Source organism: Daktulosphaira vitifoliae, unplaced genomic scaffold (assembly GCF_025091365.1).
Source record: "Daktulosphaira vitifoliae isolate Bord-2020 unplaced genomic scaffold, ASM2509136v1 Scaffold_1, whole genome shotgun sequence".
NCBI classification, from domain to species: domain Eukaryota; kingdom Metazoa; phylum Arthropoda; class Insecta; order Hemiptera; family Phylloxeridae; genus Daktulosphaira; species Daktulosphaira vitifoliae.
This window is the reverse complement of record NW_026099572.1, coordinates 563,344-574,054: the sequence shown is the minus strand read 5'-3', so window position 1 is coordinate 574,054 and position 10,711 is coordinate 563,344. Positions and strand designations below refer to the sequence as shown.

At 30.2% G+C, this 10,711-nt stretch overlaps 1 protein-coding gene across 4 annotated transcripts in view; it reads right to left on the bottom strand.

Moving 5' to 3' along the window:
- LOC126895879 (alpha-aminoadipic semialdehyde synthase, mitochondrial) overlaps positions 1-10,711 on the bottom strand; it is a 63,073-nt gene that overhangs the window by 21,443 nt on the left and 30,919 nt on the right. For 3 of the 4 annotated variants that reach the window (XM_050668172.1, XM_050668173.1, XM_050668171.1), the window contains exons 10-14: positions 9,953-10,151; positions 9,655-9,895; positions 9,348-9,597; positions 4,189-4,360; positions 3,745-3,839 (exon numbers count right to left, since the gene is read on the bottom strand). In XM_050668172.1, the coding sequence (XP_050524129.1) occupies positions 3,745-3,839; positions 4,189-4,360; positions 9,348-9,597; positions 9,655-9,895; positions 9,953-10,151 (957 nt within the window). Of the gene's footprint in view, positions 1-3,352; positions 3,483-3,744; positions 3,840-4,188; positions 4,361-9,347; positions 9,598-9,654; positions 9,896-9,952; positions 10,152-10,711 lie in introns of all 4 variants that reach the window. The other variant, XR_007701735.1, reaches the window with a different exon arrangement.

The following is a 10,711-nucleotide window of genomic DNA, read 5'->3' as shown; positions in this document are numbered from 1 at the left end:
TTTTTACATGTATTAGAATAATTTTTTGGTGCGCGTAAATCGAATTTTGAAAATTTGTATTTTAAGGACCACCCTAATATACAGGGTGATTTTTTTATCATAACTCACTCAATTACTTGNATTTTTTTATCATAACCCACTCAATTACTTGCAGAATAATAATAATTTAAACATTTTTTTTTTTCATTATCTTTAGTTACACATTATTCTTGAATTTTTAACTATGTAATACTTTTTATGTTCATCCCTTATGCCTTGGAGGGGGGTCAACTTTGTTTTTTTAAATGGTAACACATATTTTTAATTTAATAAAATGTTTGAGTTTTTAATTTAATAGTAAATGGCATTTGAATTTTTAATATAACTTTATTAGTTTATTAGATATAAACATTTAAAGTTTCAAAATTTTGAGTTAATATACATGTATAATACACATGGGATTGTAAATACAGGTAGCTAATTGGATTTTTATGACATTGCTGTCTCAGTCACGGATTGTTTATTATCAATTATGATTATCAATAGATATACTTTCTGTATTGTCAGTTAGTGTATTTATAAACTCATAACAATGTGCCTTACTACAATTGATAATAACAATGCTGTGTACCTGCTAATATCGATGTTATAAAAAACCAATTAGCTACCTATATTTGTAATCCCTTGTGTATTATACCTGATATTAATTCAAAAATTAGAAACTTTAAATTGATTATATCTAATAAACGAATTAAGTTATATTAAAAATTCAAATGCCATTTACTAATAAATTAAAAACTCAAACATTTTATTAAATTAAAAATATGTGTTACCATTTAAAAAAAGAAAGTTGACACCCTTCCAATGCATAAGGGATGAACTTAAAAAGTATTGCATAGTTAGAAATTCAAGAATAATGTGTAACTAAAGATAATGAAAAAAAAAATGTTTAAATTATTATTATTTTGCAAGTAATTGAGTGGGTTATGATAAAAAAATCATCCTGTATAAGATTCAGTATTTATGGAAAATCACTATCTTAAAAAACGCTTCGATGCAAATTTTTAGATAGTGTTTAATTTTAAAAAATTGGTGGATTATTCCAAAAGCTACATGATTTGTTATTTCCTTATTTAAATTCTGATTAAGATAAAGTATGTCGAATGAAATAGAGTATAAATATTATTTCTCATAAAAAAATTGTACACTTTTCAATAAGCTATAGCATTATAAAATTAAAAATGTAAAAAATAAAATTAAGAATTTTCATACGAAAATAGCATTCGGTAGCCATTTTGACCACGAAGACCAGAAGTCAAATTTTTTTTTTTAATAATAAAGTATATTACATTATCTTTTATGTAAGATATATATAAAAGTGCCAGACTTTCCGGAACATTTTCAAAAGTAGAAAAAGTAAATGTTTTGTAATTTTAAATCCCTTTCTGTGGGTAGATAAAGGGTTGGATTTATAAAAAATTATGTTAAGTGATAGGTAAAGACATCAAGCATCTATAAAAAAAAAATTAAATTGATATGTTCATTTTTGAAAAAGTTGTGGAAGTTTTAAGAAAAAAAAGGAAAAAATTTCGAAAATTAGCGATTTTTAAATTTGTAATTTTTTTGGATTTTTCCCCCATTTACGGGAAACGAGGAAAAATTGTCAATTTTTGAGGGTTATGTCTTCGACTAGATACGATTTGTGATATTTTGACGTATCGTATCGTATTCGAAAGAAATCCGTTCGGTGAGAGCTGAGAAAAAGTGGTAACAGACACAAAAAAAAAGAAACACATCATAGTAAAACGAATACCTTCCCAGCTTCACATCGAAGCTAAAAACTTTTGGAATATCATATAATGTTAGTAGCACACACAAATAGAGTTAAAAACTTAATAAATTACAAAGTAAAATTATTTACTTTTGTAGTTGAATACTTTTATCATATTAAATTTAAATCTACAATAAATACTTTAAAAATATGAGAAATGAACGATTTTAATTGTTTGTAAGGAGAAAGCGGGTTAAGCTACTTTTTATTTGAATGAGGGATTTTTTTTCAATTTTTGAGGGAATTACTTCAACTAAATACGAATTGTAATCATTTGTCATATCGTTGAAAAAAGTAGGTTAAGTGACGGTTGGATAAATAAATCGCAGCCACAAAAATAAACCACATAGTTAAATAATATTAACATGAATAAGATATTTCTTCTCGCGAGGGGAGACTACAGTGATGGGAACCTTCATATTTATTAACGTTATTGAATGTAAACGAGATAAAAATCAAATGATTTCTACATTATTTTCTAACTAAATAAAAATGTAAAATGTTAATTGCCACAAGAGGATTCGAACTTTGTACCCTTATCGTGATAGATACAAGTGTCAACCGTCCGTCGCTTTCATCGATCAATAAAATTGGCAATTTAAGCTGATTCAAATTTTAAGTTATTATTCGACTTAAAAAAAAACAAAATAATTTAAATAAGTTTAACTTCTTATGTATTACGAACTTACATGTTTGAAATATGCTTACTTAAGTGTCTGGTAGCCAATGATATTTTTTTTAGAAATTATTTATTATACACAATCTATAGACGTGCGGCAAGTTTGTTTACGTCGGGTTTCATATGCACCTCTCCCATTAGATTAGTTTAAGTTAAGTTTTATTACCCCTTCGCTTATTACGACATGTTGAGGAAATCCCCCTCCCCCGACTTAGGTTAGTTTTCATTGGGTTTCACACATTGTACGCACCTCACACCCAATTGTCTTAATAGAGTTTGTTACAAATCGTTCAAGGAATAGTCAAGTGTGGTGGCGGCGGTCGCTACTTAACGTACACTATTTCAATGTATCTAGTAGATGTAATAACTAGTACGTTTATCAGTTCACATTAGGTTTACTTTACCCTTCAGTAGATAGCATCATAGGAAGAGAACAACCATATTCGAATGGATACCTTCCCCACCGCTGACATGAAGTTATAGTGAGCATGCGCACTTTAAACCGCCATCCCCACCTAAATACCTATTACCTCCACCATCGTGGTATCACGCCTCCTCCTTCCCCAATCGTCCTAAGACCACGCCTGCCCTTACCCCATCTATGATAAGACCACGACTCCCTTATCTTATCTATGATAAGACCACGCTATCTCCTTACCCCCACCCTCATAAATCCAATCCTCCATTACCCCCACCATAGAGAGACCATGCCCACTGTATGACACGCCCCTCCCCCAGACCACGCCCACCCTTAATACTGGTGGGTGGGTGAAGGGGTAAGGCGGGGGGTTCAAGAATCCCTAATATTACCCTACTAATAGTAATTATAAAATTTGCTGACTGTATATCATACTTAGCATTACCATTTTTTCTGTTTAATAATATCAATTTGAAAATTGCAAGTTGAGCTAAAATTGAATAAATTCATTTCTTCGACTAGATACGATTTGTTATCTTTTGGCGTATCGTCATTAGAAATCGGTTCGGTGCGATCTGAGAAAAAGTATGTTAACAGACACAAAAAAAAACATCATTTATCAAAATATCATCAAAAAGCGTTGAATTTAACATTATTCATTTCGTCTATTCTACCCCTGCCTTATATATTCTATTTTTCATAGCAAGAGTTTTAATTAATATAAAAATTTAATCTTAGAAACCAAAATATGGTTTTAAAAGTTATAATAACTTTCAAAAATTCATTATTTTTATAAAAATAATACATGAATATTATTAAAAGCAAAACAATGTATACCCATGTAATGTCAGGTCCATTAGGGTGTAGGGCAGCATGTTTTTTAGAGCTAATCAATTGTAATTTTTGAAGAATTTTCATCATTTCAGAAAAACCTGAGAAATCGTTTTTTAATAAGTAAATGTCAGATTTTAGTATCAGCCTGACCTATCTTGATACCCGGCAATTTACTATAGCCATTACATATTTTACTGGTCATTGTCTATGAGCTCTGAAATGCTTCAATATGCTTTGATATGGAGGTATAATGTCTTCATTAACATGTGTTCTCAAAATGATCAGGAAACCATTCTTTCTCATGATAAATTCTTTAATACTGTGGAAATTTGTGGGAATATTTGTGGGAAGCCATTTTTAAATAATATGCCGGGGCCCAAACATGAGTCAAACTGACACAGTAAGGCTTACAGTTAAATACAAGTAAATTTGAATAATGAAAAATACCTTTATATCGTATGGTTCCCCTGAGCATAGTTTTCACTTCAGCTGCCACACCATATAGATGGGCATATTGAGTACTATCTCGATTAGGATATCCTTCAAACGCAAATCCAGGTAAAAAATGTAATTCTTTTGTATTATCCATCAATGCACCTCCTGCTGGAATTTCAATAATCTAAAAGAAGTCATTGTAGAATAAATTAGATAAAAGATATTAAAGATTTTTTTATATATAGTAATTATCTTAATGAAATATCTAGTTTGGATGATGTATCTACTTATTATAATAATTATAAAAATTACAGACAATTTTATGTCTAATAAGCAAATAAATTTATATCGAGAACTTAATTTACTATGAAAAAATTTTTATTAAATAAAAATTTGTATAAATACAACAAATAGTATTTCATACACTCAAGTAACCAGAACTAACATTAGTATTAGAGATAAAACATATGTTGGATATAAATTTACAAGAGGGGTTTTGTTACATATTTTGTTATGACTGGTAACGCCACTTGCACTACCACTACCGGTTTAGCGAGAGAATCATTATGTTGGATTATTAGTAGAGGTCGCGATTAGATATGTAATGAACTACATGGGTACCCGTGTTTTTACCTATGATGGGGTTAATGCCTGTATAGTAAAAATATCCGTGTATACCCGGGCATTTAAATACCCGTGACCTTAAATACTCATATATTTATATATATTAATATACAATGAATGCATGGGTATTAAATACACGGGCTTTAATATACAGGGTGTTCAGTAAGTCAGGAAACGGGTTTCCTGTTTGTAACAATAGAAACCCGTTTCCTGACTTACTGAACACTCTGTATGTTTCTCAATAGTTTCTGAGAAAATAAGTGTCTTACCAGATTTCGATCACTCTGTATANAAAGTTAATTTCTAATAAATATACTAAAGTTTCTGCACATTTTTTTGTTTCTTTATACCTTTTGCACTTTAAGCTACAACCCAGAGTCATGCGATGTGTTGCACCTATTAAAGTTTTTTTTTAATTCGTTATCAACGCTTTGTCAAAATACTTTTGAGCGCTACTGTATATATAGATGATATTTTTGGTTTATAATTTTAATACAGTTAATTGTTATATATTTTACTAATTTTATACAGTCCACTTCCTACTTCTTTCTTCTGTACAAACAAAAACGAACGTTAACTAACCCGCACATTATCACCGGTTGTTGCGTACAACAACATAAACAACAAAAAAAAAACCCAGCACAGTGGGGTCGCGGCATAGTGGAGACAATTCATAGTTGGGTTCAGTATAGATTTAATCTGACAGTGATTAAAATCACTATTATCATAAGAAACTGTTTTCATAAAAAATTGATGGATAATTACAAAAGCAACATCAACTTCTATTTCCTTAATTATACCCAGATAAGTAATTCTTTTAATTCTTTTAATTATATATTATATAATATTTAAAATGAATTGTTTTCAAATTATTATTGATTTTGATTTTTAATATGTTAAAAGTAATAATTTTGAACCTAATTTTTATTGTCCTTTAAAGTGAAAGTTTTAATAAAAAAAAAAAATAAAGTTATTACCATAACTTTTAGCTCAACTTGTAAGTTTGAAATTGACATTATTAAATAGAAAAAATTAAATTTTTAAGATTAATATGCAATCAGGGAATTTTATAATTACTATTTACAGTACATTTATCAGAAAAGTTAGATTTTTTTACATTTTTATCGTAATAGATCACTTAAATAAAAATCACAATAATAATTTCTAATTAACTTTTGGCGTTTAAAAAGATTAAAATCGGAAGTAAAATACTTAGGTATTATCTTNAAATCAGAAGTAAAATACTTAGGTATTATCTTGGATAGTAAGCTAAAATGGAAATCACATGTTGAGTCAAGAATCAAAAAAGCAATGACCACATTGTGGACTTGCAGCAGAGCCTAGGGAAAGACATGGGGTCTTAAACCAAGAGTTATGTATTGGTTGTACACATTAGTGATTAAACATATGATATTGTACGGTGCCCTAGTCTGGTGGACCAGAACAGCACTCATTACAGCTAGGAAAGAACTTAGTCGCATACAGAGAATGGCTGCTATTGCCATCACTGGAGCATTAAGAACTACACCAACGGTCGCATTAGAGGCACTAATTGGATTGCCTCCTCTGCATCTAGAGGTAAACGCTCACGTCAAAGCACTAAGATTTCACAACTTAGGTATGTGGACTTTGGAGAGTGATACAACAGAACATGGTAAAATACTAAAAGAGATAGACCAGGGTTCTTTGGAATACCCCTTGGACTATATCAAACCGGTTCTTAAGAATAACATTCCCTACAAAGTGGAGATCACTATACATAGAGAATGGAATATTTACCACCTGACTGAAAAAGGAGGATTTGTAATATATACAGATGGATCCAAAAAATCAGGAAAGGTAGGTGATGGAATTTGGGGTTTAAAGCCACGAAAGTCAGTATGTCATTGAGCAAAACACTCTCTGTTTTCCAAGCAAAGGTGATACTGGTTAGGGCTCAAAACCTGCTGGTAAAAATAGGAATCTTATGTGATAGTCAAGCGGCTTTGAAAGCATTCTGTAACGATCAGGTGAATTCAAAGCTGGTCCTCGAATGCAGGGAAACTTTAGAATCACTATCGAGGTTCAACAAAGTTACACTAGCGTGAGTACCGGGACACAACGGTGTCACTGGAAATGAGAATGCTGACTTTCTAGCCAGGAAAGGAGTAGAGAACACCTATTTTGGATCAGAACCAGTGGTAGGACTCACTGAGCAATCGCTCAAAGCGCTACCCAAGAATTGGTGCAGGAACAACATAGGAAAATCTGGAAGTATTTGGTACTACCTATACAATCTAAAATGTTTATCAAGACTCCTGGTCTATTGCTGGGTGATCTTAATAGCATGACTAGACATCAAATAAGCACCCTGACTGGTCTACTGACAGGACATGGTCACCTGCTTAAACATCTTAACGCAATGGGGGTATCGGAATCACCATTGTGCAGGAAGTGTGGAGAAGAAGAGAAAGACTCATTTCACATCATGTGCGAATGTGAAACCTTGTCCACACTAAGATCAAACTACTTGAATAAACCTTTTCCTGAAAAAGACGATATTAAAAACCTAAAACCCAAAGAGATACTTAATTTCGCCAGAAAGACAGGACTCTTTGGTCATCTTTAGAGATTGGATTATGATTGGTAATGTATTAACAATTTGGTGTTAACACTTAGGTGGGTAAACCGAATTCGGTATGAGGTACGCACAATGGACCAACAGGTCTGAGTACATGGGCATTATGTCCACCTCGATAATAACTAAAACTAGTGTTTAATTTTGAAAAATTGGTGGATTATTCCAAAAGCTGCATGATCTGCTATTTCCTTATTAATATCCTGAATGAAAAAGAGATTATTAAAAAATATTATTTCTCATAAAAAAATTGTGTTGATCCATACACTTTTCAATAAGTTATTGCATTATAAAGTTCAAAATGTAAAAAATAAAATCGAGAATTCTCATACAAAAATTGCATTCGGTAGCCATTTTTACCATGATAATAATATAAAGTTCGAAATTTTTTTTTCCATAATAAAGTACATTACATTAGCTTTAATTGAAGATATATATAAAAGTGTCAGACCTTTCGGAACACTTTTAAAAGTTAAGTTGAAAAAGTTGTCATTTTAAATCCCCCTGTGGGCAAGTAAAGGGACAGATTTATAAAAAAAAATATGCCAAATGATAGGTAAGGACATCATGCTACTATAGGAAAAAAATTTATATTGATTTGGCCATTTTTAAAAATGTTATGGCACGTTTAAGTAAAAAAAATTGNCATTTTTGAAAAAGTTATGGCACTTTTAAGTAAAAAAAATTGAAAAAATTTCGAAAATTAGCAATTTTTAAATTTGTAATTTTTTTGGAGGTTTCCCCCATTTACGGGGAACGAGAAAATTAGTGTTTAATTTTAAAAAGTTGGTGGATTATTCCAAAAGCTGCATGATCTGCTAGTTCCTTATTAATATCCTGATTAAGATAAAGTATGTCGAATGAAAAAGGGGTATAAATATTATTAAATAATAAAATAATTGTGTTGATCCATACAATTTTCATAAAGTTATAGCATTATAAAGTTAAAAATATAAAAAAGAATTTTTTTACAAAAATCGTATTTTTTTTATAAATTTTGATGTCTGTTTTCACCATGAAGATAAAATAAAGTCCGAAATTTTTTTTTGCATAATAAAGAACATTGCATTAGCTTCAATTTAAGATATAAATAAAAGTGTCAGACCTTCCGGAACATTTTCAAAAGTTAATTTTTTGTGAAAAAGTTGTCATTTTAAATCCCCCCTTGTGGGCAGGTTAAGGGTTAAATTAATGAAAAAAATATACCAAATGAAAGGTAATGATATTATGCATCTATATAAAAAATAATTATATTGATATGTTTATTTTTGAAAATGTTATGGCACTTTTAAGTAAAAAAAATTGAAAAAATTTCGAAAATTAGCGATTTTTAAATTCGTAATTTTTTTTGAGGTTTCCCCCATTTACGGGGAACGAGGGAATTTTTTTCAATTTTTGAGTGTAATGTCTTCGACTAGATACGATTTGTGATATTTTGACGTATCGTTGAAAGAAATCCGTTCGGTGAGATCTGAGAAAAAGTGGTAACAGACACAAAAAAAAAAAACACATCATAGTAAAACCAAAACCTTCTCAGCTTCGCATTGAAGCTAAAAACATAGACGCCTTATGCTTACTAATAAGCATATTAATCGGGAAGGTTTTCGTGACTTTGTAGACAAAAGTATCAATTTGTCAATTAAACACAAGTCAACAAGAGGCATTGAGACAGTTGTACAGTCATTTATAGATAATATAATTAAAACTTCTGAACAATCTAATCACATCAATAAAGTTAAATCCGATAAAGAAAAATTTATCCTCTTGTTGGACTGTTTATTAAAAATCGGGATGAAAACAAGTATATACTAGCATTAGTAGAAAATTTTATAAAATTTAAAATATAAAACTATTTTCAAAACCCGCTGATAATATCAACCAAGTACATTATTGTGATAAAAAAGTATAGGTTATTAATGTAATATTTTACTTCGTGATCTTGTAGATATTTTGCTTCTGATATAGTATTGATGAGCGCTCCGCGAGGGAACCATGAAAATTTATATCGAATGGGATTGCTAGAATATTCAGGTGCGGGTAGACCACCACAGTATGAAACAAATGATTCTATTTTACCACCTTCTTCATGTATTTGATCTATACATTCCATTGCCAGTAAATGATCAATCCCTGGATCGAGCCCAATTTCGTTTACTATAGTAATACCAGCTTCTTCTGCTCTAAAACATACGTAATTGTCAGTTATTACTAAATTTTATACAATGCTATATGTTTACCTGTTATGTAGTTGTTTCATTTCATCAGAACAATATGAAGCAGTTACCATATTTTTTTTTTGCTCAATACATTGTTCAGCTACTAATGGATGAAACTGGCTTGGAAGTAAAGAAACTACCAAATCTGCCTCTTTTACTAATTTCTTTAAATTTTCAATGTCTTCAAGAATGTCGATTGCTATTGGCTGCACCCTATTAAATTTATTTGAAATGTTGTTAGCTCGGTTCATATCAGCAGAACCTAAAACAATATTTAAGTGAAAATAGTAGCATATTTTAGACAATTGATTTTATTTACCAAGTTTAATAACTATTGACTCATTTCTTAATAAATATTCTACAAGAGGAGAACACACGTGGCCTGATCCTAAAACGAGAACTGTTTTTTTAAATTCATCATGGTCATATAATTTAAAAGAAACTGATCTGTTAGATGTTCGCAATTCTTGGATGTATTCGAATTTTTCTGTTAACGATCCATTACTAGCAATGATAGCCTATATTTCAAAACAAAAAAAAAAGGTTTTGTATTAAATTATAACTCACATTGTTATTATTGTAATAAACATTTTAATCCGTTTCATAAAATCTAATAAATTACTTACAAAATAAAAAAAAAATTAAATGGAAATTCTTTTTCGGTTTAGTTTTGATGTTAAGCTGAAAAGATATTACTTTACCATGATGTATTTATTTTTTTTTTAACTTCGATGCCAAGCTGAGAATGCCAGTTGAGCAAAAAAGCAATGGTATTGACGAGGATATAAGACATAGGATTATGTGCTGGTGGTTGAAGTGGAGAGAATCTAGCGTGTTATGCCATAAAAGAATTCGAATGAGGCTGAAAGGTAAGGTTTATAAGACTGTAATATGATCAAGTATGATGTATAGTTCAGAGTGTTGGGTGGTATAAGAATGTAGAGCAGAGAATGAGTGTAATAATTTTACTATGATTTTAGCTTATTGAATAATGAATGAACCAAAATACATTTTTAGCTTCGATGCGAAGCTGATAAGGTATTGGTTTTACTAAGATCTGTTTTTTTTTTTTTTTTTT